The 21894-nt window shown below is 41.4% G+C and overlaps 1 protein-coding gene across 1 annotated transcript; it reads left to right on the forward strand.

Annotated features, from left to right (window-relative positions):
- The first annotated feature begins 654 nt into the window (after positions 1–654).
- On the forward strand, positions 655–21023 carry LOC308105924 (myosin heavy chain, fast skeletal muscle-like). The gene is made up of 41 exons (XM_080456890.1): positions 655–669; positions 1421–1462; positions 1587–1805; positions 1888–2031; positions 2299–2455; positions 2543–2570; positions 2661–2772; positions 2894–2986; positions 3070–3133; positions 3389–3487; positions 3571–3674; positions 4230–4368; positions 7494–7612; positions 8221–8370; positions 8456–8626; positions 10722–11025; positions 11349–11413; positions 11693–11780; positions 11894–12011; positions 12189–12312; positions 12418–12554; positions 12840–13095; positions 13586–13828; positions 13954–14130; positions 14220–14365; positions 14485–14575; positions 14657–15046; positions 15157–15283; positions 15949–16067; positions 16161–16357; positions 16450–16633; positions 16723–16888; positions 17003–17127; positions 17260–17568; positions 17677–17880; positions 17962–18087; positions 18669–18839; positions 18925–19029; positions 19129–19224; positions 20678–20806; positions 20904–21023. Exons 3-41 carry the CDS (start codon positions 1599–1601, stop codon positions 20922–20924), a joined length of 5805 nt encoding a protein of 1934 aa, XP_080313016.1. The 5' UTR covers positions 655–669; positions 1421–1462; positions 1587–1598; the 3' UTR covers positions 20925–21023.
- The last annotated feature ends 871 nt before the right edge of the window (positions 21024–21894 follow it).

Raw genomic sequence — 21894 nt, forward strand, 5'->3', positions numbered from 1 at the left:
AATGGAAATAACATTAAGTGGACACTTTTTTATGGTCCTGTCAAGGATTAAGTGACACTGACTATACACCTACAGTGAAGCCTGTCCCGTTAAGCCAGTGCCAGACTATTTGTTGGAGCTGTTAACGACTCATATGACTCTGAACTGTGACCCTGACTACATAAACATCAAAACCCCCAAAACGTATATAAAGCTGTCAAATGTATTGAAGTGCCCTCCTCAAATGGAGTGAAGTGGAAGTATACAATGACAAGTAGAGTATTTGAGTATTTACTTTCCTTACTGAATATGAACATGTTCCAAATAATGTATAAGACCTGCTGTAATTATCTTTACCAAATAAAGACACCCAGCACCCCACCACCCTGCCAATTATACTATTTTTATACCATAGCCACTGGCATGGACATAAACCACATAGCCAAGCAGCACTACCAAATATCATGTGAGTGTTGGACGTATAATTTTACAAGATTACTAATAGATTTGAAATGTTTTGTTTTTTTATGGCTAAATGGATACTATCTCAATGTCAACAGGAATTAAAGGCCCTTGAAAGGAAACTCCTACTTTTACTTTCTGCCCAGCATGCAATGAGCACCTAATATAAGGCATGCTGAGATGGTTGACACGTACCCATTGCAGAGGAGTTCAGAGTTCCATTTAGTGGTGAGTGAGACTTCATCTGTCCTTCATAGTCATATAAATGTTTTAGAGATGTTAGTTATTCATAGTCGTATAAATATATCATGTTAATGACTCCGTACATAGTGCCACATAGCGACAGACATGATACAATGTTATAGGCACTGAATAATGAGTGGACAGAATAATTTGTGTTTTATTGAACAATTTAAATGATTGATTGTGTATTATTGTATTTATAGTGATATGGTTTAGGTCAGATTGGAATTAACTTTTGTTCATTCATTTTTATTTAGACATTTCAATTATGTTATGATTATTTAAATAATAATTTACATTGTTTGTGTGTTTTTACCAGATACTTTCTTAATCTTAACCAAGTAATTATTTGGAAGAGTACTTTTACATCTACTAGAGTTATTATTAGTTTAAAGGGGTAGTTCACCCCCCAAATAACTTTTTTTCTATTGATTACTCACCCCATGGAGCCTTGAATTCATGGATATTTTTTTGTTTTTGTCGCATTCCTTCCTTTATTATTTGATTATAATAAATTTAGCCCCATTGATTCCGGTAGGAGACACAAATGCATTTGTGCAGAAGAGTTTGGCTAGACTGCCCACCTCTGAATGTACCCTTAATTCATTCAATGGAATTAAAGAAGAAAGAAATCTAGCATTGCTTAAGTACAAATTAAAAAAATCATGATTACAAATTGTATTAAATCATCAACTAATGTTAATGTCGTCAAAATGATGTGTTTTTTCACTCTTAGGGGTTGCACTCAAGATTCTACTGCTACTGGTAGTGGGGAAAAGTGAGTGTTCATAATCTTTCTAATAAACCTACAATAAGCTACAACCGTAAGAATAGTCCTACAATTATCTGCTCAGATCTCAAGTCAGCAAAGGCATCAACACCATCTATTTGTCTGTCTACAGAAAGCCGCCACCATGAGTACGGACGCAGAGATGGAGCAGTATGGCAAGGCCGCCATTTATCTCCGTAAGCCAGAGAGGGAGAGAATGGAGGCTCAAGCTGCACCCTTTGATGGCAAATCTGCAGCATATGTGGCCGATGTTAAGGAGCTGTACCTCAAGTGTAAAATTACGAAGAAGGACGGTGACAAAGTCACCGTGGAATTGCTCGACACGAAGGAGGTATGTAGAGGTGTATCTAAAATCAAATAGTGGCTCAGTAAAAATCACATTACATTCTGAGGTTGTGCTTTTTTTTTTTTAGGAAAGAACTGTAAAGGAGGCTGATGTCTACCCTATGAACCCTCCCAAGTATGACAAAATTGAGGACATGGCCATGATGACCCACCTCAGTGAAGCCACTGTCCTGTATAACCTCAAAGAGCGTTATGCAGCATGGATGATCTATGTAAGGTTTTCTACATACTGAGAACAGTACAGTATTGCACCTGTCGATAGCGAAGAAAGAAAAATACAGTGTACAAGTTATATCATCAAGTGAAAACCATAGAAAAACGAATGCAAACAAACTCTTCTGAAGTTAACTTGCTCATTAGTTGATGCCACTTGAAACTCGTGACTGTAATCCCAGCTCTAGTGATCCGTTGTGCTAGATATATGGCATGCTCAGTGCCATGTTGTATGATGTTATTGTTCTCTCTCTTCTCCCCTTCAGACCTACTCTGGCTTGTTTTGTGCAACTGTGAACCCCTACAAGTGGCTCCCAGTGTACGACCAGGATGTTGTAAATGCCTACAGAGGCAAGAAGCGTATTGAGGCTCCACCCCACATCTTCTCTGTCTCTGACAACGCCTATCAGTTCATGCTGATGGGTACGTACTACTCAGGACAATGTAAAAACAATAATATAATGGTTTTGTGGTGTATCCATGACTAAAAGTTTGCTTTACATTTTACAGATAAAGAGAACCAGTCTGTCCTGATCACGTAAGTTTCCCATCTACTAGGCTTTAAAAAAAGAACATTGTACATCAATTCCCTAACTGCATTTCTCTGAATATGTGTATTTATAACCAGTGGAGAATCCGGTGCTGGAAAGACTGTGAACACCAAGCGTGTCATCCAGTACTTTGCAACAGCTAGTTCTGGTTCTGGAGAGAAATCAGCGGCCGATAGCGGTAAAATCAAGGTATATGTACAGGTTTTTAACTTCAACAAATACATGTTTTTGAACATAAAGCATTTGTATGCAATATACAGTAGCAATTCAATTTAAAAGAATTCTGACCAAATTTTCTAAAACATTCTAGGGGTCACTGGAGGATCAGATTATTGCAGCCAATCCCTTGCTGGAGTCCTATGGTAATGCCAAGACTGTGAGGAATGACAACTCCTCTCGCTTTGTAAGTATAAATAATGACACTTTATGAGAAAACCTGCAATAATTCCACAGTGTAGATGCAACTAATTGTGCTATATCAAACAGGGTAAATTCATCAGAATCCATTTCGGCACAACGGGTAAACTGGCCAGTGCTGATATTGAGACATGTAAGTATGAAGTTCACAGATGATAAATTATATATGTGTTCATTTGAGGATTACATTTTGAGTTATGTACAACCCATATAGATTATTATTGTTATTATTATAATTGAAATTGTTATAATTATAATTATAATAATTATTATAAGGGTAATTATAATAATAATTATTATTATTATTATTATTACCCTTATTATTATTATTATTATTATTATTATTATTATTATTATTATTACTATGAGTTATGTACAACCCATATAGATCTGCTGGAGAAGTCTAGAGTGACCTATCAGCTTCCTGCAGAGAGAGGTTACCACATCTTTTTCCAGATGATGACCAACCACAAACCTGAGATTATTGGTAAATGGAATTACTGATGATGCAGTGAGAACATAAATTAATGAATAAAAACACATGTTCACCATTTTTTAATCCCTTTTAAGAAATGTGTCTGATCAGCACCAACCCCTACGACTTCCCGTTGATCAGCATGGGTCAGATCACTGTGGCCAGCATTGATGACAAAGTGGAGCTGGACGCTACTGATGTCAGTGAACATTTTTGTTTCTTTCTAATACTCACTATAGTGTGAACTGCAGTCAGTTGCACTGCAACATGTATTTTATAAAGCAGTGGTTCTCAAAGTTTTCAGGCCGTGACCCCCCAAACTAATCCTATTTGAACTGGGGACCCCCCCATCCTGACAAGCACTTGGAATTGTAGCAGTTGAGGCATTACATTTAGTTTGACTCGGTTCCACAGATAAATATTGTGAAAATAGCCGATCTACATGTTTTAATTGTTTTTACCTCTTTCTTAGGTAATATTAGACAATTTGGCCAATGTTTGACAATTTGAATAGTATAGTTTGTTGATTACTTTTGATGCAGTAATGGTCTTATTTGTTTTATTTCAACTTACTTATTGTATAGGTCTTAAAAGTCCTTAAATTGTCACTTTAGAAATGTGCAGATACCATGTATATACACTTATACTGTATGTTGGTTTGTTAACTGTTGAGTTGTACACAGTTCTAAATTATGTTTGTTAATCTAATGCTTAATCTCAATCTTTTGAATACATCTCTGCTTATTGACATCAGGAGGCTATTGACATCCTGGGCTTCAACGCTGAGGAAAAACAGTATATCTACAAGTTCACCGGTGCAGTGATGCATCATGGTGTCATGAAGTTCAAACAGAAGCAGCGTGAAGAACAGGCAGAACCTGACGGCAGCGAGGGTGAGCTAATCTTTATTATTGTCTCCGCCAGGCCGAAAGGCATGGCGAGAGAGTATGTTTTCGCCCCTGTCCGTCCGTCCGTCCGTCCGTGTGTCCGTCCGTCCGTGTGTCCTGTCTGTGTGTTACCACCAAATCTCCGGCACCGTTGGCCCGGTCGCTGCGAAACTGTGCACACACACTCCCTGGATGCCAATTCAGAACCTCTGCCTCAAATTTTTCACATGGGCCTGTTATAGCGCCACCAGGAGGCCGATTTGTGCAAAACCCATTTTTATACATTACTCCTACAGATTTTATCCAAACGTCATGCAAATCGGTACACAGTATCTCTATAGTCATGTGATCAACACCGATCTGTCCGATTTCCCATATTCCATCCTCATTGGCTAAGGTTCGCTTCCAAAATTTGCAGGATTGGTCCGTTTTGAACAAAATGCCTCAAATCATGAACGCAGCTTGCGATTTCCGTGAAATTTCACAAACACATTCCCACTGGGCCAAGGAAGAAATGCCACCCTTTTTCACATTGGCCTGTTATAGCGCCACCATTAGGTCTAATTTAGCAAAACACATTTTTGGAACAAAATGCCTCAAATCATGAATGCAGTGTCCGATTGCCGTGAACGACCTAAGAATAAATGGCACCCTTTTCACATTGGCCTATTATAGCGCCACCAGGAGGCCACAATAACGTACCTGACCTGGCGGAGACCTGTGCTCCGAGGAGCACTTTTTCTAGTTATTACTATTATTATTAATATGTATCATTAACACGGAGGGTTACCTGCATCTACTAGCTGTATTTACTTACATTCTAAATGGACAAAGCTAAATATATTTTCAATATATTTCCATTATTATTATTGTCTCCGCCAGGCTGAAAGGCATGGCTAGAGAGTATGTTTTGCCCCCTGTCCGTCCGTCCGTCCGTCCGTCCGTCCGTGTGTCCGTCCGTCCGTGTGTTCGTCTGTGAACAGCTAATCTCCGGCACCGCTGGCTTGATCGCAGCGAAACTGTGCACACACACTCCCTGGATGCCAATTCAGAACCTCTGCCTCAAATGTTTCACATGGGCCTGTTATAGCGCCACCAGAAGGCCGATTTTTGCAAAACATATTTTTTGACAGTACTCCTACAGATTTTGTCCAAAAAACACACACAGTATGTGTGTGTTGAAAAATGCACAGTATCTCTATAGAGCGTCGCAGTTCCCGCCCACTTCCTGTTTTTTTCGGTGCCGGAAGAAAAAACTCAATGCATTTTTCCATTGACGTTTCCAAAAATATTTATATCTATTAATTTAAGCCTCGAATCAAGCCATCATGAGAGGACATGAATCATGACCATAAAACGTTTTTTTCTGTGATTTTTTTTTATTTTATATTTAATTATATGATATACTATATTTAATAAATACCCTTTGTTTTGCCGTTTTCAACAAAAAAAAAATCACAGAATCAAACGTTTATAGTCATGATTCATGTCCTCTCATGATGGCTTGATTCGAGGCTTAAATTAATAGATATAAATATTTTTGGAAATGTCAATGGAAAAATGCATTGAGTTTTTTCTTCCGGCACCAAAAAAAAACAGGAAGTGGGCGGGAACTGCGACGCTCTATAGTCATTAAACCAAACGTGTCTTTCAGATTTCTCATATTCCATCCTGATTGGCTAAAAATGGCTTCCAAAGTTTGCAGGAGTGCTCCGTTTTGAACAAAATGCCTCAAATCATGAACACAGCATGCAATTTCCTTGAAATTGTGCACGCATATTTCCACTATGCCGGGGAAGAAATGGCACTTGAAAATGTTCAAATCAGCCTCATGGTGGCGCTATAACAGGCCGATTCGTGTTTCTACCTATAACTGCACCGATCTGTGTAAAACTGTAAGCGCACTCCCTAGAGGTCAAGGAAAAACCTTTGCCCTGCATTTTTCACATCTGCCTTTTATAGCGCCACCAGGAGGCCGACTTATGTAAATAATTTTTTTTGCTATTAAGCCTAAATATTGTATGCAAATTTCACGCGAATCGGTACACATGATCTCTATAGTCATGTGATCAAGACGGATGTGTTTGATTTTTCATATTCCATCCTGATTGCCTAAAATTGACATCTAAAGTTTGCAGTAGTGGCTTGATTTGAACAAAATGCCGCAAATCATGAAAGCAGCATCCGATTGCTCTCAAACTTTGCACGCACAATCACACTATGTTGAGGAGCAAATGCCACCCTTTTAACATTGGCCTGTTATAGCGCAGGTCTAATTTAGCAAAACAAATTTTTTTGAACAAAATGCCTCAAATCATGAATGCAGTGTCCGATTGCCGTGCAAGGTCTAAGAAGAAATGGCACCCTTTTCACATTGGCCTATTATAGCGCCACCAGGAGGCCACAATAACCTACCTGACCTGGCGGAGACCTGTGCTCCGAGGAGCACTTTTTCTTTAATATATTTTACCGTTTACGGTGGCACGGTGGCGCAGTCGGTAGCGCAGTCGGTTGCGATTTCGCCTCACAGCGAGAAGGTCCTGGGTTCGATTCCCACTTTGGGCGATGGGGGCATGTTCTCTCCTCCGCATCATCAGTGCCCATACTCTAGCTGGGGTTGGCGAAAGGGCCTTTCTGTGTGGAGTTTGCATGTTCTCCCTGTGTCCCCTATGGTAAATAAATGTGTTCCTTCCACACGCTACACCCTTCCGGGGAAACTCCACCCACATGTCAGGTGATAAGAAGCGGCCTGCTCACTCCTCATGCATTGAAGGAAGCATGAGCTCAGTTCGGGGCTCTCCCCAAGCTGGCAGAGGGAGAGTAGCACCCAGGATTAAAGCTTAGGCAATTGGCACTGGGTAAAAGAATGGGTTACAAAAATCGTGGTATAAAAAACTTTATATATATATATATATATATATATATATATATATATATATATATATATATATATATATATATTATACTGTTTAGACTGATGATTATTTGGTTTACCTATGATCCTAGATTACTATCTCTATGCATTTGATGTATTAATTAGTGTTTACCTTGCTTACTGTATATCACACTCTGGATTAAGAGCGTCTGCTAAATGCCTAAATTGTAAATTGCAAATTGTATGAACATTTCAGAGGCTGACAAGATTTGCTACCTGTTGGGTATAAACTCAGCAGAGATGCTTAAGGCGTATTGCTACCCCAGAGTGAAAGTTGGAAACGAGTATGTCACTAAGGGACAGACTGTGCCACAGGTGAGTAAATTACATTATTTCCATGTTCTGATTTCATACACACTTTATATTCTCAACACAGCATACCATTAGAACTCTAATATATTTTTGAGTTGTGTCCAGACTGTCTTAAATCATCTTCTGTAAAAACACCCGGGACAGACTCTTCTCCCTTCTGGCTCCCAAACTGTGGAACAAACTCCCCATTGCAGCAGACTCACTCCCAATATTCCGCCGTAATCTGAAGACTCACCTCTTCAGACTCCATAGCCCGTAGCACTTGCCGTAGAACTTGCCCTAACCTTGATGACCTTGCAGGCTTATGCAAAGGCTAAATGTAATTTCGATGGCATGTTATGTAGACAGATGCCAGGTTAATCTGTAGACCTGGCATCCAAGTGTATAGTTTCAATGTGCAGATTATAGATTGTTTTAGATTATAATGTTTAGACTGATGATAGGTTCTTGGTTTACCTATGATCCTAGATTACTAATGCAATGCATTTGATGCATTACCTCGTGTTTTCCTTGCTTACTGTAAATCACTCTGGATTAAGAGCGTCTGCTAAATGCCTAAATTGTAAATTGTGTAATTCACACCCCTACTAATAACGTTCCTATTTCCATAGGTAATGAACTCAGTTGGTGCCTTGGCCAAGTCCCTCTATGAGAAGGAGTTCTTCTGGATGGTCATTAGGATCAATGAGATGCTGGACACCAAGCAGCAGAGAAACTACTACATTGGTGTGCTGGACATCGCTGGTTTTGAAATCTTTGATGTAAGCATGGACTTGTTTTAAGTGGGAGACTTATTTTTTTTGTCACAATTACAAGAAATTGGGCTAATGATATTTCCACTCACAGTTCAACACCCTGGAGCAGCTGTGCATCAACTTCACCAATGAGAAACTGCAACAGTTTTTCAACCACACCATGTTTGTTCTGGAGCAAGAAGAGTACAAGAAGGAAGGAATTCCCTGGGATCTCATTGACTTCGGCATGGACTTGGCTGTCTGCATTGAGCTAATTGAGAAGGTATTATTATATTTTATTACACGGCTTGGTTGGAATGGATGCTTAATTCTGATTGGTCAATCACTGAATTCAGCTGTGTGTTATTTCTGGATAATGACCGATGAGCTCAATAACAGACCGCTGTCTAATCAAAGGCTCAGAGCACCTGCGCTAGTTGATTTTGTGCACCTGTCCTGCGCTAGTTGATTTTATGTAAACAAACACACAATGTCATTTACAGCTAAACATTGATCTCAAGTGAAGAAGCGAAGAAGCGAGAAATAGAAATGCAGTAACCGAAAATTGACTCTATTTGATCAACACTTCCTTGTTTTCCGAGGTGACCGTGTCCGCACGGCGTAACACTTATGGAACACTTTCATTACCGTAAGCAAGGACATACTTTGTTTTCTTGTAACTTTTGGGTACATTTATTAATTTATTTATTAAAGGAATTTCCCCACGGTTATCTCACCTTTTCTATGAAGTTATGATATCCTAGGATGAGTGGTACAGTAGAAAAATTTCATAACTCCATCCCGGGTCCGTCACAGCTAGAAACGCGCGCCTATGGGCCTTGCGCTAAATCGCATATTTGAATAGCTTTTTTTTTTGTTTTTATTTGGTGAGATCAGACGTTCATAGTGACAGAATACTATCCAACGTGACTGTCTTGAATAAGCCCCACCGAAATTCTCGCTAGACGTGAGAAATCTCGTTTCACTTTAAGTAGCCATTTAATTAGCGGGATAATTTATGTTGTCTAGAGGACGGGCGGGTGGACGGACGTCACAAATGTAACATGCGGAACAGCGAGGCGCACCATTGCCCCGATCCGCACCAAACTTGGCACCAACACTGGTCAGGGGTCTGCCATCAGAATAGACACAACAGGGACCACATGTGGCACCCAGTGGGTGCCACAGGCGCACCCTTAGCCTGTGTTCCTATTGGCTGTACTTTAAACAGCCATAACTCCACTTCCCAGCTTGCTAAACGCCCCAAACTTGGTAGGTGCTCTTAGACGGTCCAATAAAGACAGGCTGTAATTACTTAGTCCCTGCCCCCTCAGTGTTCCTATTGGCTGGGCTTTAACACCCATAACTCCAGTTCCCAGCATGCTTAACACCCCAAACTTGGTAGGTGCTCTTAGGCGGCCAATTTGGACAGGCTGTAATTGCTTAAGCCCTGCCCCCTCTGTGTTCCTATTGGCTGGGCTTTAAACAGCCATAACTCCAGTTCCCAGCATTCTTAACGCCCCAAACTTGGTAGGTGCTCTTAGGCGGCCAATAGATGGGTTTCCGCGCGACGTCATCACAGAGCAGAGTGCGCAATCTGCGCATGCTTGGGGTAGAACGAACCGGAAGCGCCCTTCACGCTGTTGTTTTGTTCGGGATTTAGATAGGCATAATGCTGCTATTATAGGCATAATAGGCATAATGCTGCTATTTTATACAAACAGATCCAACTTCCGACAAATCATTTTTATTGAGTAAAGAAGATATTACAAACTGCATAATTTAATCTACTTTCATAAACCCGGTGAAGACCATTTCTTTTATGAATGTACAATGGCCAGAGCTGCTGCGGGTAATAGCGCCCTCTACAGGCTCGTCCCTCCACTGCGCGCGCATCATCCTCTCATGTTTACAAACAGGAAACCCATCTATATGGACAGGCTGTAATTGCTTAAGCCCTACCCCCTCTGTGTTCCTATTGGCTGGGCTTTAAACAAGAATTATTATTATACTATTATATATTATCATGGACTTGACTGTCTGCATTGAGCTGATTGAGAAGGTATACAATCATTATTATACTATCATATATTATCATGGACTTGGCTGTCTGCATTGAGCTGATTGAGAAGGTATACAATTAGTATTATACTATTATATATTATCATGGACTTGGCTGTCTGCATTGAGCTGATTGAGAAGTTATACAATTATTATTATATTATATTATTATGTATTATCATGGACTTGGCTGTCTGCATTAAGCTCATTGAGAAGGTATACAATTATGTTGTGCTTTAATGGACATGATGTTAATATAGTTTTTGTCATTGGCACTTCGTTTGTGGTGATTTGTCTCTTTTGTCTCCTTTACAAAGCCCTTGGGCATCTTCTCCATCCTTGAAGAGCAGTGCATGTTCCCAAAGTCTTCAGACAAAACCTTCGCCGAAAAGTTGCTTGACCAGCATCTTGGGAAGAACAAGGCCTTTGAGAAGCCCAAGCCGGCCAAAGGCAAGGGTGAGGCCCACTTCTCCCTGGTCCACTACGCTGGAACTGTGGACTACAGCATCACAGGCTGGCTTGAGAAGAACAAGGACCCCCTGAACGACTCTGTCATTCAGCTGTTCCAGAAGTCTACAGTTAAACTGCTGGCTGTGTTCTATCCCCCTCCTGAGCCTGAAGGTATGTTTATTAATATAATAATATGATATAATGTGTTCTATCTTCCTCCTGAGTCTGAAGGTATGTTTATTAATAGAATAATATAATATAATGTGTTCTATCCTCCTCCTAAGCCTGAAGGTATGTTTATTAATATAATAACATAATATAATGTGTTCTATCCCCCACCTGAGCCTAATACTATGAACACTCAGAATTTGACAAGAAGGGAGGAATTTTCATTCTGTATATCAAAAAATATTATGTCTGTTGACTTTAACAAATGAAGAAAAGGAGGGATGCGGGAGAAACTGTCCACTCATGATTCTAACCAATATAAACAGATGCCACAAAGAAGGGCGGCAAGAAGAAGGGTGGTTCCATGCAGACTGTGTCTAGTGCTTTCAGGGTAAGAATATTTATTCATTATTATCAACATTATATTCCTGTAAAAAATAGGCATGTCTTTTCATGTTGGAATTAAACAATTTCTGTATCACATGATGTGAGCTTGTAGAGCAGCTATCTTTGAATGGCTGAAGTTTAAAACAGGGCTTAAGTGGTTAATGTATGTTTTAGAAAAATCTAAATCTGTAAAGTAACTAGAATCTAAAGAGTTCCAATAATTCTAGTGGGGGGAAAAGTACAATATTGTCTTACTTTTTACTAATAATAATTGTCTCAATAGGCGAACTTGGGGATGCTGATGACCAATCTGAGGAGCACTCATCCTCACTTTGTGCGTTGCCTGATTCCCAACGAGTCCAAGACTCCAGGTAAACACTGAAAATAAACATTTAAACAAATGATTGTGAGGTAGCCATTGAATGCAACTTTGGCCAGTGTGTAACTATTTTGTCCTAATAATAATGAAGCAACATCTTTACAGGCCTGATGGAGAACTTCCTGGTCATCCACCAGCTGAGGTGTAACGGTGTGCTGGAGGGCATCAGGATTTGTACAAAGGGCTTCCCAAGCAGAATCCCCTATGCTGACTTCAAGCAGAGGTATTCATTCCTTTTTCCAGCAACTTTTAGTTCCACACCTATTAACGCAAAATGACCCACTTTTACAAAACAGGTACACATTACTGAATGCCAGCCCAAAATTACCATGAACTTATACAAAACAGGTACAAAGTACTGAATGCCAGCGCAAAATGACCATGAACTTTTGCAAAACAGGTACAAAGTACTGAATGCCAGCGCATGTCCCGATGGCGCGTTCATGGACAACAAAAAAGCCTCTGAGAAGCTTCTTGGGTCCATTGCCGTACCTCATGATGAGTACAAGTTTGGACACACCAAGGTAAACACACTCCCAATCTGGTTTAACATTATCCAGAGAGGATTAAAAGTAGATTTTACGGTTGTTTAGTTGCTCAATGCTCAGTGTTTGTAACATTGTATTCAGGTGTTCTTCAAAGCTGGTCTGCTGGGTGTCCTTGAGGAGATGCGAGATGAAAAGCTGTTTGCTCTGGTCACCATGACTCAGGCTCTCGGACGAGCTTACGTCATGAGGAAGGAGTTTGTCAAGATGATGGTTAGGAGGTAATATGAAAACATCAATTCAATATTAAGTACAATTTGTAAGTAAACGTTTGATGACGGTGGTAAGGAAAAACACTCCCCCGCAGATACGGGCTCTAGGACGGGTGGACATCTGCATTTACCTTCCCGGGGGTTAACAACAATAATACCATCAGCAATAATAACGACAACAACAGAAACAACTATGACACAATAATAACAGCTTTAATAACAGGCTGCAGTCGTATTACATGGAAACCCTCGATCTTCAGCTAAATCATGATCCATTGAAACCACTTTCCACAGAGAGGCCATTTACACCATCCAGTTCAACGTGCGCTCATTCTGCAATGTGAAAAACTGGCCATGGATGGGGCTGTACTTCAAGATCAAGCCTCTACTGCAGAGCGCCGAGACTGAGAAGGAGCTGCAGAACATGAAGGAGAACTATGAGAAGATGAAGACTGACCTGGCTGCTGCCCTGGCCACGAAGAAGACACTGGAAGAGAAACTGGTGGCTGTGGTGCAGGAGAAGAATAACCTTGCACAGGCAGCGTCATCAGTAAGTAGCTACACTTGTACAGGAAATGTTGATAATATTTCATATTGTTTATCATCCTATCTTAAATATTTTTTCGAATGTAGAATGCAGATGTAGACCATGGCAGAGAATGTCTGGTGGTCGAACGGCTGTTGGCATCATTGTATAGCTACATGGCTACCAGCACAAAGGCCTGACCCAATTTGTGGGGGAGGTTGAATCTGTATATGCCACTGCTCCTCACCCACGTAATACTATAGTATATTGTTTTGGACGAGGTTGATAGCCTCCAGCTTCTTCCTTGTCCTCACCTCCGCTACCGCCTCCGTACCGTCCAGGCTCTGACAATGATAGAGCCTGCCTTTTTCACCAGCTTGTTCAGTCAGTTAATGTCCCCTGTGTTAATGTACCCCCCCCCCCCAGGAAGCAGCTGCAAAACAAATCTCATATGTCTCACCCAGAACAAATGCTGCAACAAGTTCCCTCACTTATCTTTTTCATTGACAACCAGGGAGATGAAGCATTGAATGATGCTGAGGAGAGATGTGAGGGTCTTATTAAAAGTAAGATCCAGTTGGAGGCAAAGGTCAAAGAAACGACTGAGAGACTGGAGGACGAGGAGGAGATCAATGCTGAACTGACTGCCAAGAAGAGGAAGCTGGAAGATGAATGCTCTGAGCTCAAGAAGGACATTGATGACCTGGAGCTCACCTTGGCCAAAGTGGAGAAGGAGAAACACGCCACTGAAAACAAGGTTCAACATTATACACTCTAGCCGTCTTATCAAGTTATAGAACAATAATGATCCATTCATGATTACACTCAAGCCGTCTTATCAAGTTATAGAACAATAATGATCCATTCATTCATGTTATTCAGGTGAAGAACCTGACTGAGGAGATGGCCTCTCAGGATGAAGGTCTTGCTAAGCTGACCAAGGAAAAGAAGGCCCTCCAAGAGGCACATCAGCAGACTCTTGATGACCTGCAGGCAGAGGAAGACAAAGTCAACACTCTGACCAAGGCCAAGACCAAGCTGGAGCAGCAAGTTGACGATGTGAGTTCATAAAGTCAATTGGCTGTTTTCAACGTATACGGTATGTTTATTGTGGTACTGAATTATAAGACAAATATATTGTTGTGCAGTTGGAGGGTTCTCTGGAGCAAGAGAAGAAGCTCCGCATGGACCTTGAGAGAGCCAAGAGAAAGCTTGAGGGTGATCTGAAACTGGCCCAGGAATCCATCATGGATCTGGAGAATGACAAGCAGCAGTCTGATGAGAAGATAAAGAAGTAATGTGGACCACAATATGAATAATTGATATGAATAATAAATAATATGAATACAAATAAGAATATGAAATGCCATGGATAAAAACTACCACTAAAATATGATGTACTGTATTCCACAGGAAGGACTTTGAAGTAAGCCAGCTTCTGAGTAAAATTGAGGATGAGCAATCTTTGGGGGCCCAGCTGCAGAAGAAGATCAAAGAACTCCAGGTATTTACTTTATTCATCTTCTTTAAAATCATTGATAAGTATGTGAAAATTTGGATTTTAATATGTTCATTAATTTGAAAGGCTCGTATTGAAGAACTGGAGGAGGAGATCGAGGCAGAGCGTGCCGCTCGTGCCAAGGTTGAGAAGCAGAGAGCTGACCTCTCCAGGGAACTTGAAGAGATCAGCGAGAGGCTGGAGGAGGCCGGTGGAGCCACCGCTAGTCAGATCGAGATGAATAAGAAGCGTGAGGCTGAGTTCCAGAAGCTGCGTCGTGACCTCGAAGAGTCCACCCTGCAGCATGAAGCCACTGCTTCTGGTCTCCGTAAGAAACAGGCGGACAGCGTTGCAGAGCTGGGCGAGCAGATCGACAACCTCCAGCGTGTCAAGCAGAAACTGGAGAAGGAGAAGAGTGAATACAAGATGGAGATCGATGACCTGTCCAGCAACATGGAAGCTGTTGCTAAGGCAAAGGTAAAATAGAATGCTTGTGCGTAATTCTTGACAAATATAAGAATGACTAAAACGAGGTAATACATTGTAGGTTACTTCAGTGATTGAATATGTCCAATGTTAATCAACAGGGAAATCTTGAGAAGATGTGCCGAACCCTTGAGGACCAACTCAGTGAAATCAAGGCCAAGAGTGATGAGAATGTTCGCCAGTTAAATGATATTGGAGCTCAGAGAGCAAGACTGTTGACGGAAAATGGTAAATGTTCATTGTAAAGTTTTTATTAAGTTTTATTATTATTATTATTAGCCTGGTAAACCCCTCCCTCCGGATATCTCATTTCCATTTGATATCAGGAGTGAGTCTGGCATGGGGGCCTGTTTGGCTTTTTGTCTGTGGGCTGGATTTGGGCGGGAGTAATACAGTTGACTGACAACCACTTCAGCCAATCAGCAGTTTGTTCCCCTTCAGCCAATCAGCAGTTCGTTTCCCCGACCACCAGACAGGGGGACTTTTGAAAAGGCCATGCCGAAAATAGGTTGCTTTATTCGGATACATACGTGTCACTGCCCGCCCCTGCCGGTTCTCTGAATTTTTATTTTTAAATAGGAGCTGTCAATCACAGAACAATGAGCGAGAACGCTGATAGACGAGTCCATTTTATGGACGAGCAAGAAACGCCCAGACAGGCGCTCAGGCCAGACTCCTTCCTGAAATGAAATGCAAAGGAGATTTCCGGAAGGGGGGGGGGGGGGGGGGGTTTACCAGGCTACTACTAGCCTAAATGGTTTGTCAATGGTACTTGAGCAAATTCCATAATAAGAGATAATGCTTTGATCAGCAGTCATCCCAGGAATTTAAGGAATATGTATTCAACAAAGATTATTTAAATGTTTGAAACTAATATTAAAATTTCTAACTAGGTGAGTTTGCTCGTCAACTTGAGGAGAAAGAAGGTCTCGTCTCTCAGCTCACCAGAGGCAAGCAGGCCTTCACCCAACAGATTGAGGAGTTGAAGAGACTCGTTGAAGAGGAGGTTAAGGTAAGGAACAGCTTTCTTTTTTTAAATAGGCTTATAGTTGTCTTTTTGTAATTGTATCCAGCTGACATTATTTTGGCATTTTTCTTTTGACAGGCAAAGAATGCCCTTGCCCATGCTGTGCAATCAGCTCGCCATGACTGTGACCTTCTGAGGGAGCAATTTGAGGAGGAGCAGGAGGCCAAGGCCGAGCTGCAGCGTGGAATGTCCAAGGCCAACGCTGAGGTGTGTCAGTGGAGGAGCAAGTATGAGACTGATGCTGTCCAACGCACTGAGGAGCTGGAGGAAGCTAAGTAAGTGATCAGTGTTTTTACAACATCAGGTACCACTCACTATACGAAATATTGCTCACAATAATTTGAATCCATTCAAAACTGATCAACAGGAAGAAGCTCGCCCAGCGTCTTCAGGAAGCTGAGGAGCAAATCGAGGCTGTGAATTCCAAGTGCGCCTCTCTGGAGAAAACCAAACAGAGACTCCAGGGTGAAGTGGAAGACCTCATGATTGATGTGGAGAGGGCCAATGGTTTGGCTGCCAACCTTGACAAGAAACAGAGGAACTTTGATAAGGTGCTTTGATATACATTATTTTACAACAAAATCATTCTTGCCTCCTTAAACTGGGGTACATGACACATTTTGTTACAAATGCTGTGCAGGTCTTGGCAGATTGGAAGCAGAAATGTGAAGAGTGCCAGGCCGAGCTGGAGGGAGCTCAGAAAGAGGCTCGTTCTCTCAGCACTGAGATGTTTAAAATGAAGAATTCCTATGAGGAGTCTCTGGACCTCCTGGAGACCATGAAGCGTGAAAACAAGAACCTGCAACGTGAGTTTTATCTTTTAATAACAGTAAAAAAAAGAAAACTTTCAAATGCAAATACAAATACAAAATAGCTGCTGATTGGAAAGTTCCTCATTCATTATTTTCAATCAACTGCAGAGGAGATCTCAGACCTGACTGAACAGATTGGTGAGACTGGAAAGAGCATCCATGAGCTGGAGAAATCCAAGAAACAGACGGAGACAGAGAAGTCAGAGATCCAGACAGCCCTGGAGGAAGCTGAGGTAAATCTTTTAGGTTCTACATGTCTATATTTTAGATTTCTTTCAACACGTTTTATATTCAAACAGTGTAGCAGTATGATCGATGGTACATTAAAAGGTCCTACAACCTTTTGATCCTGTATTTCATTTTAGGGTACTCTGGAGCACGAGGAGTCCAAGATTCTTCGTGTCCAGCTGGAACTCAACCAGATCAAGGGTGAGGTCGACAGAAAGCTGGCAGAGAAGGATGAAGAGATGGAGGGGATCAAGAGGAACAGCCAGAGGGTGATTGACTCCATGCAGAGCACTCTGGACTCTGAGGTCAGGAGCAGAAACGATGCCCTGAGAATCAAGAAGAAGATGGAGGGAGACCTGAACGAGATGGAGGTTCAGCTGAGTCACTCCAACCGCCAGGCTGCTGAGGCCCAGAAGCAGCTGAGGAACGTCCAGGGAACGCTTAAGGTGCAAAACATAGTAGTTAGACACATATTCAAATAATGGAACTGCACTGCACAAGTCACATTCTGATGTTTCTCTTAACGTGATCACCTCAAATGTGATTTATTTTAGGATGCCCAACTGCACCTTGACGATGCTGTCAGAGGCCAAGAAGATGTGAAGGAGCAAGCTGCCATGGTGGAGCGTAGGAATGGCCTCATGGTTTCTGAGATTGATGAGCTGAGAGTGGCTCTGGAACAGACAGAGAGAGGCCGCAAAGTGGCTGAACAAGAACTAGTGGATGCTAGTGAACGCGCTGGCCTGTTGCACTCCCAGGTAAGTCAATGGAAAAACTCTCAATATATTTAACATACAAGTCATGCATACTTGCATTGCTAAACTGAATCTTTATTTTAGAACACAAGCCTTCTGGGCACCAAGAAGAAACTTGAAGCTGACCTGATCCAGGTCCAAGGCGAAGTGGATGACAGTGTTTCAGAAGCAAGGAATGCTGAGGAGAAGGCCAAGAAAGCCATCACTGATGTAAGTTAGGATGACCGCCCCTTATCCAATATACCAGGACAATTAGACAACCTTATGGCATGCTTAATGTAAACATACAATACAATACATTTCGCTCATGGCATGCAGATGTTGAACACCTTTGCAATAGGCTACAACAAAGGATGTATTTTAGAATTAAATACTAAACTTATCTTATTCAAACAGCCATGATGAAGGGAAAAAAGGAACATCACTATTTTCAGTCTTTATATCAGAAATATGTGCTCAGGGAGACAAAGTACATTCTGAACCCAGCATTCCGAGGTGCTGGCTTCAGGTAGATGGTTCAGAATGCTACAGTGCAGACTGAACTGGTACAAGAATCTATTCATTCCATCCTCCATAAAGATATTTACTTTAGTTTGTTTCCTTCTGGTCTTATGACACTAGTATCTGTTTATTACCTGTTTATTATAATGTTAATGAGAGATTTTAATCTATATACCATGTTTGTATATTGTGATTTTCTTGGCAAGTATGTTGTGTGATGCAGCATAATTTTTTCCTTGCGGGTGAATGAAGTATATTTCATCTTATATTATACAAAAATTACTTTCCAGGCTGCTATGATGGCCGAGGAGCTTAAAAAGGAGCAGGACACTAGTTCTCACTTGGAGAGGATGAAGAAGAACCTGGAGGTCACAGTCAAGGACCTGCAGCACCGCCTGGACGAGGCTGAGAACCTGGCTATGAAGGGAGGCAAGAAGCAGCTCCAGAAACTGGAGTCTAGGGTAAGATACGTAGTTCACTTCAACACGGCTTATAGTCAATGAAATAAGAAGACATTATTTCACAGTGCATAATTCAATTGTGAAGGTGCGGGAACTGGAGGGAGAGGTTGAATCTGCACAGAGAGGAGGTGCAGACGCTATTAAAGGTGTCCGCAAGTACGAGAGGAGAGTGAAGGAGCTGACATACCAGGTACTGTATATCATGTTCACTTAAATAACCATCATGCCACTGGCTAAATTAATATATTGCATGAACGTAACTAATGTTATATATTCACTCTCACTTCAGACTGAAGAGGACAAGAAGAATGTTGGCAGGCTTCAGGATCTGGTAGACAAACTGCAGATGAAGGTGAAGGGCTACAAGAGGCAGGCTGAGGAAGCGGTAAGACAAATATACATCTTTAGTTGTGGTCGCCATGTGCATAGTGTTGTTGTCATAGTTTAACTAATGGAATAGCCTCGATCTCCAGGCTATTATTTTCCTTCGCGTTTTGCTCAAAAATAAGAGCCTGGACCCGCCTGTTGACGTTCCTGGAATAGGAAGTGGTTGATTTCCCCAACCAACCAGAGTGCAGTGGGCGTCGCTCCAAATGTTGTGGCGTCAGGGCTCTCAATGCTGCACATTGGGGGGGAGGAGGGGCGCGTCGGCGGGAGCACAGATCGGTTAACTAATGGGATCCGGCGGCTTCTCTCTCCGGAGATTTTGACGCGCTAGGGCAGCCTACTTATGGAATAACTAAAAAGGAATAATCGGAATCAGTTATGTAATGTCAATACGACCAACAGCAGAGCATTTTTCAGAGTCCATCTTGCTACTTTCCACAAGCGGCACATGGAATCTCTAGCTTGCCATGTTTCTGCAGTATGGCATGCACACAGCGGAACTGCACGGCACTGCACACATGGGCGTTGTGGAAGCTCTGACCTGTTACTGTAACATGGATGTTGAAAGGAAAGGCATGCTGCTCCACAATGCCACATACTGCAGACGCATGCAGGCAGTGTGTTTCAGGCATAATGGTAAAAGTACATTTGCAAAATGGACTAGAGACATTTCTTTCCTATAAGCTGCAATTTATGGCTCGGGGGGCCAAACAAGAACAAGAAAACAGCCATGATTGTGCCGTTCCAATGAGAACCTGTCTGGGCTTGTCGTGTAATTGAGGCATTAAACTGCGGTTACCAGGCTGGTAGTTGTAATAAAGTAGAGGAAGAGAAGAGACGTCAGGTTTCCAGGTTCTATCATTCATTTATTCAGCATCAAGTACAACAGCATAGCAGGAGAACCAGGAGCCCTTTCCTCCACGCAGCCCTTCGGCCGGTGTAGTGTGACCATTCTGAGTTAGATTTCATTCCCCTTTTATAACACAATAGCTTCACATTTGAATACAGACGGTTCATGTGGGGTGGGGGTCAGTGATAGCCTCCACCTGTTGACCAAGCTCTTTGATCAGTGCCTCCATCTGATTAGCAGCTGAATGCCAAGATCCCAGACCAGGTGTCTCCAGGTTAAACAAAAGGCAATGTAAATTGTACTTCACAGCTATGCAGAGTGTCCCTGATTACCTAGGCAAACGCCAGGCTGAGTCTGAGTCAACAACACATTCTTATTCTGACTTTAGTACAATAACTCCTATCTGATTTTACTTGCACAGTCATAAGCAATAAGTAATAAGGGCCAATATACCATAGGCTCACTCATAAACATGCTGCATGGGCCACTGTATTAGCCACAAACACATTACAATTGCCTGAAATTGTCTTGTTTCGACTATATCATTGTAAGATTCTCTTTTCAAATATTGAGGCTTTGAACCATCTCTATCATATTGTAGGAGGAAGCAGCCAACGTTCACCTGTCCAAGTGCAGAAAGGTTCAGAATGAGCTGGAGGAGGCTGAAGAGCGTGCTGACATCGCTGAAGGCCAGGTCAACAAGATGAGAACTAAAAGTCGTGACTCCAAGGTAATACATGTTCAAGGTTGACTGACTATCTTTAAATAAGATTCAACTGAAAATGTATGTTGAATATCTACAATTATATTCTTTACTGTTGTTACAGGGAAAAGAAGCTGCTGAATAAGTTCTCCAATTCAAGTCACCTTACAAAGTCATAAAATATGACCCATTGTATTATAATGTAATACACCGTACAAAGTCATAAAATATGACCCATTGTATTATAATGTAATAAAGGTGCATGGTAACAAATTTATTTTTGTTGTTTCTTGTATTCATTACTTTGTCTTGTCAATACTTTTTGTTGTGTCCACTATACCATTTTATAAACACAAACAAATGAATATGTATATTATCATATGAATTATGATGTTTAAAGCTGGTCAAAACTGAATCCATTCTTTTTTGGTACAGAATTAACCTCTGTAAGGCCAAAGACTTCACAGTCAAAGTGGGTGACAAAGTTATCACAAGGAAAGAAGAAACTACCTACCTGAGTTGTAAAGAAGATCAAGATTTTTTAGCAGGATCTCCTCGTTGGTCAGTAGGAATACACTGAGGGCACTAGCTGGAGCACTCATCCAATGTCATTTTGACTATAAGCATGTACGTCATGGTAGTGTAATCCCCACCTGTACCCTGCTCCTGTGTATACGGTGGACACTTCGCTCTAGGTCCGTGAAGAGTTTTCGATGTACAATGACCACACAACACATCAGACGACACAATATGCTTTGGTTGGGTAACCACTTGGCACCCTTTTAGTGTTTTTAGCAATTGCAGTAGTGCACATGAAATTACAATATTAAACAATGGTACATTAGCCGGCATAAATGAACAATATTTGTTTTCTCCCGCCGTAGAGATGGTGACATTACATTAAGACAGGGGTTCTCAAACTGTTTAATACCACAACCCCATATTTTGAGGGATTTATTTTGGCGACCCCATCACCTCCCCCCCATTATTAATAATGATAATAATTATTATTATCATTATTGTTATTACTACAATTATTTGAAAACTCTAGTTACTAGTTACTTTGTAGATTTAGATTATTATAACAAAACTTATCACTTCACCCCTACATACAT

The sequence above is a fragment of the Gymnoscopelus braueri genome (assembly GCF_963280865.1).
Source record: "Gymnoscopelus braueri genome assembly, chromosome: 2".
NCBI lineage: Eukaryota > Metazoa > Chordata > Actinopteri > Myctophiformes > Myctophidae > Gymnoscopelus > Gymnoscopelus braueri.